The sequence below is a fragment of the Trichomonas vaginalis genome, chromosome II, assembly GCF_026262505.1.
Source record: "Trichomonas vaginalis G3 chromosome II, whole genome shotgun sequence".
Taxonomy (NCBI): Eukaryota; Parabasalia; order Trichomonadida; family Trichomonadidae; genus Trichomonas; species Trichomonas vaginalis.
Window position 1 is genome coordinate 23,840,112 of NC_067204.1, and position 21,475 is coordinate 23,861,586.

Genomic DNA, 21,475 nt, shown 5'->3' on the forward strand with positions numbered 1-21,475 from the left:
TCGTTTCTCCAATTCTTCAACTACTTTGTAAAGCTTATTTATCTTGACATGTGATTCCTTTACTTCTCCAGTCCTTGGATCCTTAGGTTCCTTGTATTTAGCTAATTTCGTCTCTATATATCTTCGTTTAGCGTCATATCCAGGATCACTGGTTCGTAAAGGATGCGAAGGTGGACGAAAATAAGGTATGTAGAAATCTGGATCATCATTAATAGAAGAACGTGCTTTAAAGTTACGAACCGCGTCTGTAAAAGGGTCTCTACCACGTGCTGTATATGTTGATGTAATCAAAAAGCCTTCTCTTCTCATTGGGAAATTAATACGACCTTTTTGAACATATTCTTTCTCAAAGTATTGCCTAGCATTGTAATCAAAAGCAAGATCATTATATATATCGCGCAAAAAATCAAATGTATGCTGCTTGAACTTTTGATCGCTAATTATGGTACGAATTATCGGACGTTCATTCTCCCATTTCTTAACTCGTTCATCAATGAGTTTCCTCTCTTGTTCACTCATTTAAACCTCATAAAAATATATTATCTGCGTATAGTGCCACTAATAGCATTAATCCATGGCATGTCTGATAGTACACGTACTGACTGAACTAATGGCTTATGATTGTTCCAAATAGCTCCTCCAATGTATGCGTTATACTTATTGTTGTCAATAGTTTGTTGAGGTTGAACTATAGGTGTTTCAACAGGCTTGTCTCTACTGAAGTCACCACCAAGAGCTTTATTGAATGCTTTAAGATTCTTCGTTAATGCATTATCTTCACCTAATGTAGTTTTTGCAATTCTTTCACCAAGACTACCGATAACACCACCGACTTGACCAACTTGAGGGAAAAGTTTGTTAGCAATGTTAAATCCAGCACCTATTACAAGACCAGGATTTTTTTTCACCATACCCCATCCAGCTTTAACATAATCGCCAAAACCCATTTATTTCTTCTTAAAATAATGTCATCTTTTGTTGCTTAACTTCTTTAAAGTCCGTCTTTCCTGCAACTATATGAACTTCCATATATGAACGAGGTGTTGGTAGCTCTTTGTATTTGTTCCATAACTCTTCCCAATCTTCTGTTGCTCCTGACTGTTCAATCATTGACTGAAAGTCTCTCATAGAATAACCTTGAAAGATAACGAAGTCAGTGCATAGTCTCTTAATGTTTAAACATATATGTCTCCATGTTTGACACATGATGACAACAGTATAGTTATAATGTCTGACCTTAGTGATGAAGTTCGCTAATGGTGAACGTGGGTCATTCAATAAGTCATGACCACCATAATCGTCTAACACTAATAGAGAATTACTGGGATACTTTGTGAAAGGATATTTGTTCAACTTCTTTACAACATATATTGCAATCTTCTTATACTCAAACTTTCCATCAGGTTTCCTTAGTTGATGCTTTGTTAAGATGTGTTCCATCTCCTCTGAAATTTTTTCGAACTTACTTTGAACGAACTCAACAATAGCGTAATACTTTGCTTTCATCTTAACGTTCTTCATTAAATAAGGCATAAGTTCTTTATCATCCTTTTTCAGTACTGGTGCTTTAACTTGACTCATAAATGTCTTCGCTGTTTTATCCATTGTTCCTGATGTTGCTGAGATAACTATTGAGTCATAATATGGAGTATTAGTGAAGCGGTCTGTTATCATTATATGACGAATAACACCATATGTCTTACCTGAACCCATCTTACCGCAGTAGAAATAAACACCATTAGTACAAAATGGATAATCATCAGAAAATGGCATAATGAGTGCATTGTTTAGTTCTTTACTATTCTTACGTGCTCCATCATGAAGAATCTTATCTACTTGATTAATAACTTTCTCCATCTTTTAGTTACATATAAAATGTCTAAATATGATGGATTATACTATGAACATGTTATGAATGATGGCACGATAAGTGGTAATACAGTCTCATATAAATTACCGAGAGACTTCATTGAATATCCTGCGTCAAAAGCTCTTGAGATAAGAAAGATAAGTCTTGAGCATCCAGACTTTGAGTTTCTTGCTATTCCATTAGAAATGACAGATTCATCAAAATCAGTGAAAAAAAGGTCTGACATGAGATATTACATAAAACCCAACATGACTACACAGGAGTTAAATGAAGGTTTATGAAAAATGACTGAGGCAAGTAGAGAATTTGTTGATTGTTACTATGATTCAAATGAAAATAAATTGAATGTATTAAGAAAAGGTACATCACCAATTATAACATTACCTCCATACAGTAGTATAGAAAAAAATGCCTTGAATTATAAATATGACATGTCCCTAGGAGGTGTGTTGGATTTCATCACTGCATTATTAGAAACCACTGAAACAGACACAACATCAAGAAAACCAGATCTTGTTTGGGAAGATGACCATGGTAGAACATTCACGCAAAAAGTAATTCCATCGAAAGCAAAATTTTTAGACTTATGGGAAAAAAAATATATCTCGCGAATGCATGTATATTATAGTTTTACCATAGCAGATTTCACTGACGAAAATGATAAAGATAAAAAAACATATAAGTACTTTGATGAGCTTTTCATAACTATAGCGAATATCAGGTTTATCCTTGAACGAAAGGGCAAACCAACATATAAATTTGTCGGTTATCAGATAAAAATAAATCCTCTCCTTGAGCCTTTAGTAACGTTGAGTAATATTGCTCATGATAACAAACAATTTATATGTAATGTGAATGAACAGCTTGTGCCACCAAAATTTTACGATATCACTGGTTATAAAGATGCACTCGTGTTTGAGTTTTATAAGCGCTTTTCATTCAAAAGAGTTGAAGAATCAACTGATGGTCAAAAAAAGGAATATTATGTAAAAGAACCATATGAAATTCCTAAAGACTCTAATATAATGGTTGAACTTATATTAATGTCTGGTACTCAATCTCAACATAAATAGTTTACGTGACAGAAATTTTTTGACACGTAAAGTTTACATTTTAATGGAAGCGAACAACACAGCTCCTGCTAAGGCTCTTGCCATCCAGAAGCCAGAGGTGACTGAAGAACAGTCCTCTGGCGACGAGGAAATATTGATGGGTGGCGAGAGTCCGAAGACCGAGATCAAGATCCCAGATCTCGATCACAAGCAAACGGCAAAGAAAACGGGTCCACGAGCTACTCCTCGAGAGCTACGTTTAATCAAGACCAGCCACAAGTATTTGAAGCAGCTGGAGGAGTCAAACGTAGCTCTCGAGGAACTAAAGCTCAAGCTGGCTGAAAAAGTAGAGGAAGCGAAAGGTAAAGAGCTCTACATCAGCCAGCTTGAGCATAAAGTTGACTCTTATGCCAACGAGATCTGCGATCTTCGATCTCGTCTCAACCGTGTGGGACATGAGTCAGACAGCTGGCATGAAAGGTTCCTTATGGCAGACGCATCCTACCATGAATTAAAGCGCGCCATAAGGAACTTAGCCACTGACTTCTGATCCCACACATAAGTTAAGAATAAACGCTTAATTTCATGCATATAACTCTTATTTTTACTCATATTACTCACATATATCCTCATATAACTTATAGTTCATTGTCACTCAGATCACGATCTTTGTGATCACGATCAACTTAGGAAAAGAGAAAAAGTATAAAAGTTAGTATAATTAATTGTTTAGTCTTAAGTAAGCTTATTATTCATCAAGGAGTTGATGTAAGCGTTTCTTTGCCTCCGTGATCTGCTTCTTTTATAAGCTTACAGTTAAGCCAACAGCAGAGTCTATTAAATATACTGAGAAACCAGTGTTATGCTTCTTACGTCACGTTTGCCTCTCCATACAGATTAAACCGGTGGGACCACTTATCGTACTTCTCGACGATTATGATTTATCAGCCCCTGCTAGTGAATAAAGGTTAGTTTACATATGAACGTTTATTTTTACACATATATGCGTACATATGCGCACCCGTATAGTGTCACTTTTCTGTCACTTTTTTCATTGTGCCGGTGACTGTAGCTGTAGGCTACAGGCGACGCACAATGCATACTGTACTTTTAACTGCCAAATCAAAAGGCTTACTAATAAATTTTTGACTCATAGTTTACTTACGCCCCTATGATATGGCCTTCAATTCAGATGTTTAAGGTGATTTTTCAAAGACGTTTCACGCCAGTTATCAAAAATTTGAATTAAAGTCAGATAGGGGTAAGTGCAGCCTTAATTCAAATTCCTGAACATCTGTTTAAAATCAACCTTAATCAACAGAACTCAATTAAGGTCTTGCCATCTGGCTGCAATTGAATCCAAAAAATTTGAATCCGAAATAAGCATAGGTTCTAAAATGTGTATTTAATGAATTCCGGAATATAATTCTTATATTTTTTCCTTATCCTACTGATTTAATTGAATAGAATGATTCGACATAAACTCCTTTTCTTTTGTAAAGTCTCTTATTCAAATTTTTGATAGAAATTCACTCGATATTGAGGCAGAAAAACGATAGGGAGACTTTACGTAGGAAAATGGGTTTATTATACTATAATAATCAAATTTGAATAAGAAAAATCCTGTTTATTTTACAAGAAATTCTACATCATAGTTTTCTTGTGTCAAAAAAATTGAGAGATTGTCAGAAAATGATAAGTGAACCCTTAAGGGTGCACCCGTATGTACGTTTATTTGAGAGGAGGAGGATTACCCTCTCAATTTTGAGGGATTCGTTAGTTTATTTTCTCGATGAATATGCAATAAAATTTGATTTTTACCTTATCAATATACTTCATATAATATACACATGTTCATGTAAAAACTTTTTTCCAAAATCCTCAGGAATTAAGGGATTTTTGAATTTTAAGAATTTTTTTCGAATTTTTTCGAAAAAAAATATTTTCAGAATATAGATCCGTATTTTTCCCAAGTGAGCGGGGTATCTCCAATCCCAGCCCTATTATCCTCCCAGTGTCAGTTTTGAGAAAGGGACAAACTATCCAGTGTCACTTTTCAAAGGAATAAAAAAATAATAAAGATGAAATAATAACATGAAATCTTATATAAATATAATTTTATCTAAATAGATAAATGAATTAAGCAGTTTACAGTTATATATATTTAATGAGAGACAATATCTAGTTCTATGGTAGAAATGAGACTTAGACTCAAATAAGTAACACAGATAGAAAGTACTCAGTATAACAATTATATATGTACACTCAAAGTTAGTCGCTGCTAAAATCTTAACCTTGCATTTCGGGAAAATCTGACAAATGGCTCTTAGACTCAAATAAGTAACACAGATAGAAAGTACTCAGTATAACAATTATATATGTACACTCAAAGTTAGTCGCTGCTAAAATCTTAACCTTGCATTTCGGGAAAATCTGACAAATGGCTCTTAGACTCAAATAAGTAACACAGATAGAAAGTACTCAGTATAACAATTATATATGTACACTCAAAGTTAGTCGCTGCTAAAATCTTAACCTTGCATTTCGGGAAAATCTGACAAATGGCTCTTAGACTTGTTTTGATAATTAATTCTTCAATTATATTATAATTTATAACAAATTTCCTCAAACTATCTGTATGTCATTCAATTCCCGGCCACTACATTCAATGATGGACCATTTCCTTCAAATTTTGAAATACCTTATTCAATTTGTTGTATGGAGCCCGTGATATTCAACACTATGGAGCTCCTCCAGTTTGGTATCCAAGAAGAGATAAAAGCTAGCATGGGCTACTCTCAAAAATGCTTGAAGCAATATATTCAAGTTTGCAACAAGGATCAATAGATTCAAATCTTGTTTATTGTACTTTAAAGGTACTTTTAAAAAAGAAACAATTAATGTAAAAGATTCAAATAATTTTTTATTATTATTTTATTAATTTTTTTAAATAAGGTTAATAAAAAGTGACACTGGATAGTTTGTCCCACACTCGTCAGTTTTCAATATAAAATCCAAATTTTTTTGAAAATAAAAATTTCGAGAAATTTTTCTGATTTTTTTTCTTTGATTTCAATAATTCAAAATAAATTTGGGAGTAAAAAGACACTATTTAATGAAATTCATATGAGTGAATGTGGATAAATACTCTCAAAACATACAATTTATCTATTTTTTCTTTATATTATCAACTAATTAGTGATAATTTTTTTTGAATCAGATTTTTTTTTCATTAAAAACATAATATATAACACAACAATGATGCACACATACGTATCTACACATCAAAATATAAAGCTTGTTTTGGTCTGGGCATCCCAACCCAAAATTCTTAAAAAATTGAATAAAATTGAATACTTGGGGCTGGGATACCCATCCCAAAACCGAATTGAATTTTTTGAATTAAAGAATATATTTATGTATTTATAATATACATGTGATGTCTATAAAAAATACTAAATTCTAAAAAAAATTCAATTTATTCAAAACGTATACTAAGTGATCACTTCATTAGTAGGATCAGCAATCCTACTAAATGGTGAGAACGCCACTAACTAAAAAGGGAGTCCTTGGAGCTCTTGATCTCTTGTCAGTAGAGTTCATAATGAGGCATGGCATCTACTGATTAGAGATCAGAGCAATCCTACCTTATCTTCAGGAGCTACAAAGCTCCTAATCGTTACGAGAGGGAGCCTTGGAGCTCCTGAAGCTCATCAGCAGAGGCTATTTACCATTTGGGCCTCTTCTGATGAAAGATGCGAAACACGTCTACGAACCAGGAGCTTCAAAGCTTCTAATCCTTACTAAAGGGAGCTTTGGAGCTCCTGAGTCTCCATCAACAGAGTCCCAGATGGTAAATGTCCTTTGCTGATGAAAGATGCGAAACACATCTACGAACCAGGAGCTCCAAAGCTCCCTTTCGTAAGGATTAGGAGCTTTGGAGCTCCTGAAACTCCTTTTACTATAAAATAGGACAGTTTTCTTCTGAGGTTCTCATCAAATCTAAGACTTCAGAAGAAAGCTGTCCTATCAATGTATACTTACACTCTCATGGACTACAAGTGTACAATTTTAAGGCAGAGATTATCCGAGGCCTCTCATCAAATGAGGGACCTCGGATAATCTCTACCTTAAGTAGTCAAATAACTTTTCTCACTATTTAGGAACAAAAGAACAAGAGTTGGAGTACTTTAAGGCAAGATTCTTCCGAAATCTCTCATCGAATGAGAGACTTCGGAAGGACCTTGCCAAATCCTTGAACGCCAATATCCTTGGAACTGAGCTAGAACCAGGGAGAAGTAGCATACTATAGAGCACGATGGTAATCTCGGAAATGCTTATATCGCCCCAAGCACAATATTTAAGAAGTCTAACTCATATATACAAGAAGTCAGGCTGAATAGATATTGTGCATATGGTTTGCAGAACTCTCATGATATTTAAAATTCATGTTATCCCAAAAAAGGTGACACTTTGGGTGTATCATCCATCCCAGGGATGCAAAAATCACATCACCTTGGATCTATATTTCAGAACAGCCTTAACGGCTAAGATTTAGGAACAATGTTAAGTATCAGAAAGAAAGGAGGTCTGATATAGACAACATATATCGTTGAAGGTTGAAAAAATCTCTAATATTTGAGCCCAAAATTTCAAATTTTAATTTTTTGAAAAAAGAGGCCACCCGTATGTACGTTTATTTGAGAGGAGGAGTATTATATTTTTGAAAGGGTGAAACATTATGAATATGTTAATTATATAATAATATGTATTATTATAAAAAAGAAAAAATAATGCACGTTAAAATTTTTCTTTCTTGATTTTTTACAAAATCTACTTAGAATTATGCAAAATATGACTAAATAATTATAAATTTCAAGTTAAATTTTAATTTTGATAAATAATTTAAATTTCAAAATATCAAGTTCGGTTCGACTATGTATGTAGTAATTCCTCAATAAAGTGCCAAAACCCTATTAAAATATATGAACATTTTCAACATTTTAATGTTTTATTTAAAAATTTGATGGAATATGAGCTTCAAACAATTATTATGTAAATAAAAATAATTAAATATATGTATTTATTCGTATTACAACCGTAGTAAGTCGATTCTTCCTTTCTTCTACTGAGTTTTGAATTTGATTCGAATTGTAAAGAGATTCAAAGGGAAAATACTAGCGGATAAAAACTACCTCCATGAAAGGGTCATAATGGAGTCAAGTTGTATTTTTTGATATTTTTTGCTTTTCGAGCCTAAATAGGTAGCCAAGATAATGCTAAAAATAAGGTTCTAAATTCTGAAGTTTACATGATCCTCTCGTGTGCACCCTTAATTTTGACAAAGTGAAGTTCCTTTCATTTCTCAAATCTAGCTTCAGGTAAATCTGGAGTTCCCAAAGATATATGGGAAGAGTACTACGGATTGCCCTCAAAAGAGTATACAAGTATCACAGATAGCACAAAGCCAACTATTTCTTCTGATTTTTTCTTACTGTCATCAAGCTTCAAGGATTTTTCCGATAATATCATCAATTGTACAATTAATTCTATTCGATTACTCCATTCATTATGCACGTATACTAATATCACCCGAAATTCCGAAAATGGAGGATGCGTTTTCTTTAATTGTAGTAGTTCTATTGTCCAAGATAGATTTTATGCTACCAAATGCTACACACCTGACCATGGAAAATATTCATACACAGTTGTTCAAAGAAAAGAAAATAAAAATTTTGTAAATTTAAGTTCTCTCTGTCAATGTGGTCAAGAATAGTGGAGATGCCAGTATACTCCATCAATATGAGAATAAAACTCTTATTTCTACAAATAACACTAAATCAAGATGTAATCGTATGGCTGGTTATCGTGTTCGAATAAACCCGGTTAATGTTAACTTTTGTTGTTTCATATCCAATGATAATCCGATAGGAACTTTTGTTGGCATGTATCATTATGATACACCTGATTCTTTTGTCAAAAGATCTTTATTTAGAAACAATACATGTAAAATTGGAGATACACATTGGGGTCTTATTGGCTCTGAATCATCCTTTCTTACAGTTTCAGAGTGTATTTTCTTAGAAAATATTGCTCCTCATACTATTGGCATATGGTATGGTATTTTAACTGTTACACACTGCATTGTAGATAGTTTTACTGCAAGTAGCACTTTTCATGGCATAATTTATACAAATGAAATGAAAACAGATTGTTTGAAAATTGGGTTTTCACTCCCTTCAATAGAAGAATGCAAAACGGAAAATTTAAAACCATTTGAGCATGGAAAGAATAAATTAGATGTTTTGAAATTTATTTTTTCATTTAATATTTTTTATTCTGAAAAGATAATAAACGAATGTTAGCTTTCAAGTTTGAGTTGGTTATAGTTTAAAAAGGAAAGTCAATATTTATGAATTCAGCAAATCTTTCACATTAAGCTCTGATAACCTTGTTTTGCCATTGATTAAAGATTCTATGTGATTGCAACTTTAACTTTTGATTCTACAAAAATCAAATCATTCGTTTACAATTGAGGCTAAAAAAATAAAAGCAAACTCATGAATTTTGGCACTTTTTTTGGAAAATCAAGAAAATCATCAATATTCCTTCATAAATAACTATTTTCAGCACTTTTTTGAAGGTAATAGATGGAAAACAAGTTCATATTTTTGAGGATGTAGTATTTATATATTTTATTGGATAAGATATAAATTATCAATTCGATTTGTTTCTCAAAATTATCAATTCGATCTGAGAAATAAAAATATAATTTCTATTTGACAAACACAATAGCCCATTAATTAAAAGAATATTGTCTTTTCCGAACTCGAAGAACAATAAAAAAATTGAAAAATTTTGAAAAAATAGAAAGAAACTAATTTATAAGAGATGTATGATAGATAACTTATTTCTTCTTGATCTCAAGAACAGTCTGCCATGTGCAAGCAGTTGCTGCGACAGCAGTGAAAAGAATTGAAATAATTGCTTGAACAGTTCTGTACCATTTTCTTCCAGGAGTTGCCTTCAGGAAGAACAGGGATGGCATTAGTAGAGTAACAACTGGAATGAGAAGTCCTCCAACGATGTTGAAGAAAATCAAAATATTGTCTGAAGTTGCTGCAAAACCAGCTGAAGCGAGACAAAGGATGAAACCGATGGAAACCCAACGGAATGTTGTCATTTCTTTGTCTTTGAAGAATGTGGCGTCAACGGAAGTTCTTGCGGCCCAAATAACAAGAGGAGAAGCAACAAGGAGAATAAATACGACGGAAATTGTAGCAATGATGGTGAATGGATTATGTGCTGGATATAATTCAAGAGCTGAATTAGCAGTTAAAGCATCAAACTTATCTAAGTAAGTAAAGATGCCGAAACCAGCGTAAAGGAAGAAGCATGCAACAACAATCCATGCTGCAAGGTGCATGCCACGACGTACTGGTGCAGTTCCTTAAATGTTCTAATGTAGGGAATAAATTGATGATGCAGTTGTATGACATAGCGTTGATACCGAGAGCTGGGATGAAAACATACAAATCCCAGTGGAGAAATGTAAGCTGATGGTTTGGATCAAAGCCAAAGTTATGAACGTCTTTGATAAACCAGTAAACACTATGACAAATAAGTACAATAATCATAAAGAAGCCAATTGTTGCAATGCCTTCAAGCTTTGCAACAGATCTTGGGATGGTCATAGGAAAGCCATTAACATTGTAGAGAAAAAGTTCCAGAATATATTAGAGTTAAGTACTTTGACCTTAAATCCAAAGGTTTCTATTCAACAAGACACCATCCCAGTTGGAATATAATCATGCATGATCCGATTTGTACAAGGAATATGATCAAATCAATGATCCAGATGTACTTGGGATTGAAAAGGTGATTGAATAAACCTCTATAATCGTACTTTTTGGTAAAATATGCAGCTTCAATCATCATGCAGAAAGTACTGAGAGAGATGATACCGATAACAATTGACATTAAGAGTGCACTGAAGATACCTAAGCGATAGCAATATGGAATCATGAGGGTTCCCGATCCAATTGCAGTATTAATTAAAATCTGAAATGCTCCAAACGTTTTGGTCTTGTGGAGTATCCATGATGAAAATTTTCTTGTCAAGGTATCCCTTTTCTTCAACATCTATAATTCCCTGGCTACCTTTTTCTGAGAGAAGTGGAGTGTCATTCATATCCATCGTTTCTGAATTTTAACCCTCAATTTTGGGATTTCAAAAGTAGATTAATGTATTGTATATCTGATGAGCTTTTAAACGATTATGAAATTAACTATGATTTGTCGAAAAAACGATGAGATTTTAGAAAAGATTTCCGAAGTTTTCCGCTCGAAATAAGATGTAATGAACATGAACTTTCCAATATATTCAACTACATGCAGAGAATAATACATACACGCGGTTAATACTAATCTTTGCCTTCTCAATTCATGCTTTTCATATCAGATTTTGATGATTTTTCATTATCCATATTAGTTAGTTATTATTTATTTATTAACATAGCATCGAAATTCGAATTATAATAAAATGAAGTTAATAAAACCAATATCTATAATAATTTCTGATTGAATATAAAAATTATTGATAATTTATATTAGATTTCTTAGAAATACGCATACATTAGCGAAATTTATACATTTTAATTCAGTTGATTACAAAAATAAATTGAATACCCTCAATTTTTGACTTTTGCAACTTTTTCATGACCCTCTACCCAGGTATCTAAAATACAATTTATCGCCTTAAAAGCACCCTTAATTTATGCCAATTGACAAAATAAAGATATGTTTAGAATGCTGATATGATGGAGAATCATGCTGCATCATTATTGGCCAGCAATATATAATATTTAAGAAATCTACGAGATTATCTGATTTCATGAAACTCAATGTATACTAAGTTTCAGACTTTGAAATTTTAACATGTTGATATGGGTACATAGGGTTTATGATTCCAGTCATTTATTTAAAAAAATACAAAAATGAATTAATATGATGTGAGTAACAATGATAATAAACGCTTAATTACTAATATATTATTTTTTTGGTAGGAATGAAATGTTTTGGTGACATTTATAGAAGTTAAGCTGAGAATCAAAAATGCAAAAATTATTTTAAATATTAGAAGCATTATTTGATGTCATTGAGTTTAGAGTCGTGTAGCTATATGAGTACAATATGTTATTGATGTATATATGCAATAATTGTGAAAATGAAATGTGAATCTCAAGATGAGTTGCATAATACTGCGTCATAATTTGAATTCAATATGTACATAACATTACTAAATGTATTTTAAGATAATACAAAAAATTAGCTTGCAAAAAGATATCGAAATGTTTTTCATTAGATTCAAAGATCTGCATAGATTTCGATTTTAACTATTGATGAATTTGTCAAACCTCTATAATAATAGAATGTAGAATAATTAAATATAATTAAAATAAAAAAATACAAATTAAAGTGATATTATAGAGATATATGTGATGTTACCAATATGACATGATATTGGAGAACTGATAGAATTGTGATGTGAGACTAAATATGATTTTATTATGAATAGGAGAATAATTTTAGAAGAATTTCTTGAATTTAATATATCTGAATATGTAATTCGGCATATATTCTATATATATATTGGTATATTAACTAGAAATAAGAATAGGAAAGATTGTTAATGAATAATATGAGATTAAGCGAAAATATATTGTTCTAATAGATGAGTGTGGAGATTCAATATATGTGAAGAGGGATATGTGAGAGGAAATATGTAAATTTAATAAAAGATGCGATGAGAGAAAAAATAACAATGATTTATATGAAATATATGAGTATTGAAAAAGCCTGATTAGTGATTTCATGTCTGTAAAAGGAATAGATATTCTATGAGAAAGATGAAACGAATTAAAGAAGTAGAAAAAAATTTAAATTAAGATTGAAAAAAAATTGGAGTTTATGCAAATTTAAATAAGAAAATATATTGCTTTTGGCATGAAGATGTCATTCTGGGAGATATTGCCTCTGCATGTATCCCAGAATGGAACAATCTTTTGCAATCAGAATGTGATTGCAAAACTTTGACCGACAAGAGTGTATTGTGCACTCTTGTCGGTCGCAGTGTCTCATTCTGGGAGACATCGCCTCTGCATGTATCCCAGAATGGAACAATCTTTTGCAATCAGAATGTGATTGCAAAACTTTGACCGACAAGAGTGTATTGTGCACTCTTGTCGGTCGCAGTGTCTCATTCTGGGAGACATCGCCTCTGCATGTATCCCAGAATGGAACAATCTTTTGCAATCAGAATGTGATTGCAAAACTTTGACCGACAAGAGTGTATTGTGCACTCTTGTCGGTCGCAGTGTCTCATTCTGGGAGACATCGCCTCTGCATGTATCCCAGAATGGAACAATCTTTTGCAATCAGAATGTGATTGCAAAACTTTGACCGACAAGAGTGTATTGTGCACTCTTGTCGGTCGCAGTGTCTCATTCTGGGAGACATCGCCTCTGCATGTATCCAGAATGGAACAATCTTTTGCAATCAGAATGTGATTGCAAAACTTTGACCGACAAGAGTGTATTGTGCACTCTTGTCGGTCGCAGTGTCTCATTCTGGGAGACATCGCCTCTGCATGTATCCCAGAATGGAACAATCTTTTGCAATCAGAATGTGATTGCAAAACTTTGACCGACAAGAGTGTATTGTGCACTCTTGTCGGTCAAAGTTCCACATTCAAGTTATGAATGCGGAACTTTCTATCATTCTACGAGACCTCGAAAAGAACCTCACATCGACTCTCTCTTTCCGGCATCTTTACCGCATAGAAAGCTGCTCGTTCGCAACTTTGTGTGCAATCTAAGAGATGATTGCGGTAAAGATGCCGGGAAGATTGACGCTGCAGCAGAGAATCACTACGGCTCTCTTTTACCGGCATCTTTACCGCATAGAAAGCTGCTCGTTCGCAACTTTGTGTGCAATCTAAGAGATGATTGCGGTAAAGATGCCGGGAAGATTGACGCTGCAGCAGAGAATCACTACGGCTCTCTTTTACCGGCATCTTTACCGCATAGAAAGCTGCTCGTTCGCAACTTTGTGTGCAATCTAAGAGATGATTGCGGTAAAGATGCCGGGAAGATTGACGCTGCAGCAGAGAATCACTACGGCTCTCTTTTACCGGCATCTTTACCGCAATCATCTCTTAGATTGCACACAAAGTTGCGAACGAGCAGCTTTCTATGCGGTAAAGATGCCGGAAAGAGAGAGTCGATGTGAGGTTCTTTTCGAGGTCTCGTAGAATGATAGAAAGTTCCGCATTCATAACTTGAATGTGGAACTTTGACCGACAAGAGTGCACAATACACTCTTGTCGGTCGCAGTGTCTCATTCTGGGAGACATGCCTCTGCATGTATCCCAGAATGGAACAATCTTTTGCAATCAGAATGTGATTGCAAAACTTTGACCGACAAGAGTGTATTGTGCACTCTTGTCGGTCGCAGTGTCTCATTCTGGGAGACATTGCCTCTGCATGTATCCCAGAATGGAACAATCTTTTGCAATCAGAATGTGATTGCAAAACTTTGACCGACAAGAGTGTATTGTGCATCCACCTTTGTCAATTAACTATGTTTTATAGAGACATCCCCTCACACATATTTTTTCTAATATAATTTTACCTTTTTAATATTTATTTTTTATTTTTTGTGCTTTATATAACTTATGGTGTGTACCGAACTATCTTACAGACTCTACTGAGCTATTTCCACATATAAACATGTGACAATAACGCATACATACTCCCTTCGTATTCTGATCTCATGACATATTATCGCAAAAACTATATTTATACAACACACCTCATAAAGTCTCATTTTAGCCCTATCTAAGCGTTCAAAACCTATTTTCCCCGCGTAATCTGATTCTTCAGGCTCCGCTGATTCGATTTCTGCTGTCAGATCGTGAAAATATGCATCACATAACAAGATAAACCCAAATTACTTAACTTAATATTTTCCTTAAAATTTCCTATTCCTCGCTATGGGAATATTTATTATATCTTCCGTTTCCCCTCACAAATATATTTAATTTTCTGAATAATACGTATAATAAAATGAATAACTCAAAAACTAAAATACAATATTAATATTGGGTAATGACTCGATATGATCAAAACTTTTGAATTCATACATTTTTTGAAAAATTTGGATTTTTCAAAAATGATTTTGTTTGAGCATGAACGTGAAGCGAAATTTTAAGGAAAATATTAAGTTAAGTAATTTGGGTTTATCTTGTTATGTGATGCATATTTTCACGATCTGACAGCAGAAATCGAATCAGCGGGGCCTGAAGAATCAGATTACGCGGGGAAAATAGTTTTTGAACGCTTAGATAGGGCTAAAATGAGACTTTATGAGGTGTGTTGTATAAATATAGTTTTTGCGATAATATGTCATGAGATCAGAATACGAAGGGAGTATGTATGCGTTATTGTCACATGTTTATATGTGGAAATAGCTCAGTAGAGTCTGTAAGATAGTTCGGTACACACCATAAGTTATATAAAGCACAAAAAATAAAAAATAAATATTAAAAAGGTAAAATTATATTAGAAAAAATATGTGTGAGGGGATGTCTCTATAAAACATAGTTAATTGACAAAGGTGGATGCACAATACACTCTTGTCGGTCAAAGTTTTGCAATCACATTCTGATTGCAAAAGATTGTTCCATTCTGGGATACATGCAGAGGCAATGTCTCCCAGAATGAGACACTGCGACCGACAAGAGTGTATTGTGCACTCTTGTCGGTCAAAGTTCCACATTCAAGTTATGAATGCGGAACTTTCTATCATTCTACGAGACCTCGAAAAGAACCTCACATCGACTCTCTCTTTCCGGCATCTTTACCGCATAGAAAGCTGCTCGTTCGCAACTTTGTGTGCAATCTAAGAGATGATTGCGGTAAAGATGCCGGGAAGATTGACGCTGCAGCAGAGAATCACTACGGCTCTCTTTTACCGGCATCTTTACCGCATAGAAAGCTGCTCGTTCGCAACTTTGTGTGCAATCTAAGAGATGATTGCGGTAAAGATGCCGGGAAGATTGACGCTGCAGCAGAGAATCACTACGGCTCTCTTTTACCGGCATCTTTACCGCATAGAAAGCTGCTCGTTCGCAACTTTGTGTGCAATCTAAGAGATGATTGCGGTAAAGATGCCGGGAAGATTGACGCTGCAGCCCCAGGCCGCACTCAGATTTCATCCCGCTACACAATTGTTCATCCAACAACTGTCATAGACGTTGAAATTTTCGACCAGAAGTGAAACATATCAATTTTAAGACTGCGGCGCGCAAGCAAGTTTGAACCTTTCAAGGGTGATCAGTCCTTTACTCATTTCAAGACCTCTTGTTGCCTGATAAAACGATACTTCCTTCCTTGTGGGCCATTAAAAACCGCCAAAACCGTCACAACTTGCTTCCTAAATTGTATTTGCGGAGTAATTATCATGCATATTTTATCGGATAATAATATCAAAGCTAAATTAAAAAAAAAAAAAAAGGTAGTGGGGCTTCCAGGCACTTCGTGCCCTCTAGCCCCGAAGATGTTTAGTATAAATGAAGTTTATATTCGGAGGACTCTTCTTCTTCCTCCATTGCTTCTAGGAAGAAGCCTTCTTCTGGGTCGAAAACATTATATAATGTGTCGCTTTTCACAAATTATATATGTTTTCATGTTTTGTCACTTTTCTGTCACTTTTCGGGTAAAAACATTTTTATTATTATATATAAATGAATTTTACAAAACCTCCGTTACCGTTCTTTGGAAATAAGAGTAAATGTAAAGATATTATATTGAGAGAACTTAAGAAACTACCGAATGGTCTAACATTTGTAGATTTGTTCGGTGGAAGTTTCTATATATCCCATTTGTGCCATACAATATTCCCAGACTCAAAGATTATATGCAATGACTTCGACAACTATATGGACCGTCTCAAACATATACCAGACACAAACAATATATTGAAAGAGTTAAAAGAAAAGATACCTATAGGTAAGATGGAACGTATACCATTAGATAAGAAAAATATTGTGAGAGAGGTTTTGAAAAAAGCAGAATATATAGACTGGGATAGTATATCTGCTAGACTATTATATAGTGGTGCTATAAGAGTTCATGACATTGAAACACTTATGTCAAAAGTTTTATATCTTAACTATACAAATGTTTTCAAAGAGGACATAGAAAAATATATTGAGGGTATAGAGTTTGTGAGATGTCATTGGACAGAGTTGTATGAAAAATATAAGACAAGGAAAATGTTTTCTTTATAGTGGACCGCCGTTCTATAACACATGGGATTTTCAATACCAAGTAGACTGGACTTTGAGAGACTCTTTAGAAACTTTAGACGTTATACATAACCATCCATGCTTTTACTTTACATCCGATAAAAGTGGTTTGGAAACCGTTATGAGATGGTTAGAGGACATACATGACTATGAGTTTAGATATGACAAGATAGAATATGAGAGAGGTCCTATAAACTGGAGAAAGTGTCATAACAAAGAAATTTTATTAGTAAGTAAATGTGGTTTGAAATCGGATTGTTAGTTTAGGTTTTTTCCATTGTGTCATTTATTTATTTGACGTGGCAGAAAAGTACAGAGAATATGAAGATGAACCAATGCCTGCAAATGTTCAGTATATGTACTCGTAAGAGATATTTTTATCTAATATTAAATGGACGCACAGAACTTAGCGAATGCACAGCAACCTGGACAACCAAACCCAGAGAATATTCCAAATGAAGTTAGAATACAAACTGCAATGGCAAACTATGGTCAAGTGCCAACAGATGTACAAATGCAAACTGCCATGTCAAATGACGCTGCGTTAGGTTTGCCACCATGGTATGCAAATATGAGATGGAAAGAGTTTTATACAAACCCTGAAGTGGGATATAAACAACTTTATGCAGATGACGCGAACACAGGAGTTGACCCAGAATATGTTTTCTACCAGAGGAGAAACAGAATGTATGAGCTCCAGTTAAAGAATGCTATGGAACTCAACAGGAAACGTAAGAGACTAGGCGGACATTAGATTTTTACATATAGTAAAATGGGTTTCTTCAGTAAGATAGGAAACTTCTTTCGAAATGTTGGAAGAGGTATATGGAATGGAATAAAAACCGTAGGAAGAGGAATTTGGAACGGTGTCAAAAATATTGGTAAAAGAGTAGGTCAGTTCGTTGGTATTATACCTAAAGACCCTGAACCAGAAGAGCAAGCTCCTGTTATACAACAGCCTGAACCTGCACCACAGTCTAGTTGGCAACCAAATCCAACACCTCAACCGTATTAAAAAATTATATTTTTACCGTTCGATAGTAGTTGTATATGAAACTAAGTTCTAAGTAAAACGCATGGTATAATGGAATTATTCTTTTTCTTCCATCTGTAGTAAACCATACTTGAAAGTCTGAAATACTTCCACTTGGTGGTTCGTATAACTTTGTAGGTTTTTCGTAAAAGTCATTCATCAGACATAAGAAAGAGTTTTGCGCACCAGAAAATGAAGCATGAACAATAATAGCATCTGGGTCGAAAATATTTTCATATGTTCCATTAGGGTTTTCGACTTCATAAAAGTCTGGGTGTACTGGATATGCTGCAGGCTGATTTAACATCCTCATAAATCTATACCATGCCAAGTTGTTATATTTGTAGAAATATAAACGTTTTCTCCAAGGTCTTCTATTCTATTGATTTTAACAGTTGCATTTTTCCTGTCATAAATAATATCGAGATGGTACTCTCCCTCGTCAATGTTATACTGTTTTGCATATTCGATATAGATATCGTTTATTTTTTCTTGAAAAGCTTGAAGAGTTGTTTCTAAGTTTACAAGCAAACTAACTTGTAAAAGTTTTCCCTGTTCAAATTTCTCATACATACGTTTTTCTTTGTTATAGTATCGAACTTCAAAACCGACCGTAAATGGGAAACCATGTATGGCTTCTGAAATGAAACTTCATTTCTACGAAAGCCAATAGCTTTTGTGACAGATGGGTCTCTTAGCCATCTTAATGGGGTAGTCAAAACGATAGCCTTCATGCTTTACGGTCTCTGTCTCAAACTTTTGACCGACATTAGTAAAAAGTTCATCTAATGGTTTAGTTGTAGCAACTCTTGAATTTTCTTTTTCTATTGGAAGCATATTTTATCTAGAATAAAAATGTCGAAAAGATATTGCTTCCATGAGAGAAATACAACACAACCGACAACTCATTATGCAAGCTCTAAATAAGAACACAACAAACTTTTCAAACTATTCTAAGATATCTGAGTCATTGAAAGAAGGAAACTTAAAACTGACATTAAACCCTTTAACAGATGAGTTTCTATTTCAAGACAAGAAGAACAATACTGTCTGTATAAATCCAACAAAAGGAACTTTAAACGAGAAACCTATAAATGAACTTCTTTTGAAAGCAGATGTTGACAACAAAGCTGACAAAGAATATGTAGACGATGCAATAGCAAAAGAAGAAGAAAGAGCTAACAATGCTTATGCAACAAAAGAACATACTCATCCTGAACTAGCAGACAAAACATATGTTGACAATAAAATGTCAAGTGAAGTGACAAGAGCTGAAAACGAATATTCTAAAAAGACTCATATACATTCTATATCTGAAATAACAAACTTACAAGAAACCTTAAACAGGAAAAGTGCCGTTGGACATACACATACCATTGCAAATATTACAAACTTACAAGAAACCTTAAACAGGAAAAGTGACGTTGGACATACACATACATCTTCTGAAATAACAGACTTAAACGTTAGCCTTGAGAAGAAAGCAGATAAGAACCATACACATACAAGTTTTACAACTGTTGCTATAGAAAGTATTGAAGGAACGGTTGACGTAACTGGTGGGGATGTATTATATTGTAAACCTCCTAACTTTCCACAAGGTTTAACATCGGATGACGACATAACGACGATGAGAAACATTAGATGTAAAGATGTTTTATGTCATGAAGGATGAATATAATACTAAATTCACTGCTCAAGATTTATATGACAAGAAAGCAGACAAAACAGAGCTTCAAACATTAAAGACAGAAATACTTCAAACATTATATCCTATAGGCTCTATTTATACGTCAATGAACTCTACCAGACCAGAAGTAGTACTTGGTTTGGAACTTGGACTCAAATAGTCGACAGGTTTTTGTATTGTGCAAACTCTTCAAAGGAAACAGGTGGAAGTAAAACGATTTCAGGTGAAAATTTACCTGCACATAGTCACTACATAGATTTAAGTACATCTCAAGCAGGTTGGCATAAGCATAGATATTGGGATTGGTCAGCAATGACAAAAGGTAAAGGATATGATGTTAAAGACAACGTTCAGTTTGCTATAAATTGTTTCTGGAGTAACACTGAGGGAGGAGGAAACCATACACATCGCGTTTCAGGATATACGCAAACAACGGGACAAAGTAAAGACTACATGCCACCTTACATGACAGTTTACGCATGGTATAGAAATGCTTAGTCGTCATTTTCAACTTCTTTAGCATATTCGTCAGGAGTTGTCTTATATTTGTTAGGAACTGTCTTTGAAAGTATACCACCTTGAACTTTGACAAGTTTGAAACGAGGTCTGACAATAGTAGTTTTATCTTCTGCTTGCAGTCTGTACATTTGCCATGTTTGCCTAAAACTTCATAATATTCTCTTGTATACTTTCTTCTATTTTTACGAACACGAATGTGAGTACCTGTCGGGTTCCCATTGTTGTCATAGTCAATAGTATTTTCATATGGGTCGCGTTTAGGTATTTCTATTTTTACTTTGTCACCTTTCTGAAGTTTGAAGCCCGGCATTCTTTCTTGTTTGTCTCTTTTGACTAAATTATTAAATATATAGTCTTTCTCTAAGTCAGGGTTGTTTTTCATTTCTTCGGGGGAGTGGTTTCCCAAACCTTTTTGTTTACGGCTATTGTAAATATTTAAAACTTGTCTCATCTTTGCCATGGAGAAGTGTCTATATTTGTCGTCATATGACATTTCATTTGCTTCACCACCTTGTGGTTGGTTTAAGTCTCTTAACATTTTTATACAACCGTCAATGACACCAAGAGCAGAATGGTTTTGGTCGACAATGAAATATTGGTTTACATTTTTTGAACGCAGATAGTTTTTTACATCATCTGATTTGAAAGAACTTTCACAGTCAGATGTCAGTTTTGTTGGATGGTATTTGTCAACGAATATTGTCAAAGCAGTTTTCACATCTAAAATATTTTTGGACCATAATGGTATGGCTTCACAGTATCTTGTGTTTTGACCGACAAATATTAGCCAGTATGGTGGTCCATCTGTTCTAACTCTCGGAATGTTTTCCAAGATATCCATAAACCAAGCATTTGGTGTTGAACTAAAGATTTTTATCATGAGTGCTTTCTTTGTCGCTTTAGAAACATAGGGGTCCTTGTTTGGATTCGTCATTTTTTATCC

General features: G+C 34.1%; 5 protein-coding genes and 3 pseudogenes across 8 annotated transcripts, besides 7 other annotated features; 4 read left to right on the plus strand and 4 right to left on the minus strand.

Moving 5' to 3' along the window:
- Positions 1-3,014: part of a mobile genetic element that runs on past the window's edge.
- On the minus strand, positions 958-1,857 carry TVAGG3_0598850 (protein of unknown function, DUF4106 family; the record flags this gene model as incomplete). The annotated part of the gene is made up of 1 exon (XM_051239704.1): positions 958-1,857. The coding sequence occupies one exon, from the start codon at positions 1,855-1,857 to the stop codon at positions 958-960; it is 900 nt and encodes a 299-aa protein (XP_051097528.1).
- TVAGG3_0598860 (uncharacterized protein) lies at positions 2,302-2,943 on the plus strand (the record flags this gene model as incomplete). The annotated part of the gene is made up of 1 exon (XM_051239705.1): positions 2,302-2,943. The coding sequence occupies one exon, from the start codon at positions 2,302-2,304 to the stop codon at positions 2,941-2,943; it is 642 nt and encodes a 213-aa protein (XP_051097529.1).
- A 711-nt stretch (positions 3,015-3,725) lies between the features above and the next one.
- Positions 3,726-3,926: a mobile genetic element.
- Positions 3,927-4,081: 155 nt separating this feature from the next.
- Positions 4,082-4,195: a mobile genetic element.
- Positions 4,196-4,947: 752 nt separating this feature from the next.
- Positions 4,948-5,916: a mobile genetic element.
- Positions 5,917-7,449: a mobile genetic element.
- Positions 7,450-7,603: 154 nt separating this feature from the next.
- Positions 7,604-8,253: a mobile genetic element.
- Positions 8,254-9,829: 1,576 nt separating this feature from the next.
- TVAGG3_0598930 lies at positions 9,830-11,119 on the minus strand (annotated as a pseudogene). Its single transcript has one exon. A coding segment is annotated over exon 1 (1,290 nt).
- A 5,362-nt stretch (positions 11,120-16,481) lies between these two features.
- Positions 16,482-21,475: part of a mobile genetic element that runs on past the window's edge.
- Positions 17,682-18,044, plus strand: TVAGG3_0598950 (uncharacterized protein; the record flags this gene model as incomplete). The annotated part of the gene is made up of 1 exon (XM_051239706.1): positions 17,682-18,044. The coding sequence occupies one exon, from the start codon at positions 17,682-17,684 to the stop codon at positions 18,042-18,044; it is 363 nt and encodes a 120-aa protein (XP_051097530.1).
- Positions 18,063-18,305, plus strand: TVAGG3_0598960 (serine threonine-protein phosphatase family; the record flags this gene model as incomplete). The annotated part of the gene is made up of 1 exon (XM_051239707.1): positions 18,063-18,305. One exon carries the CDS (start codon positions 18,063-18,065, stop codon positions 18,303-18,305), a length of 243 nt encoding a protein of 80 aa, XP_051097531.1.
- Positions 18,322-19,160, minus strand: TVAGG3_0598970 (annotated as a pseudogene). The gene has a single exon. A coding segment is annotated over exon 1 (839 nt).
- TVAGG3_0598980 lies at positions 19,417-20,511 on the plus strand (annotated as a pseudogene). Its single transcript has one exon. A coding segment is annotated over exon 1 (1,095 nt).
- On the minus strand, positions 20,647-21,466 carry TVAGG3_0598990 (uncharacterized protein; the record flags this gene model as incomplete). The annotated part of the gene is made up of 1 exon (XM_051239708.1): positions 20,647-21,466. A coding segment is annotated over one exon (820 nt), but the record flags the coding sequence as incomplete, so codon positions are not given.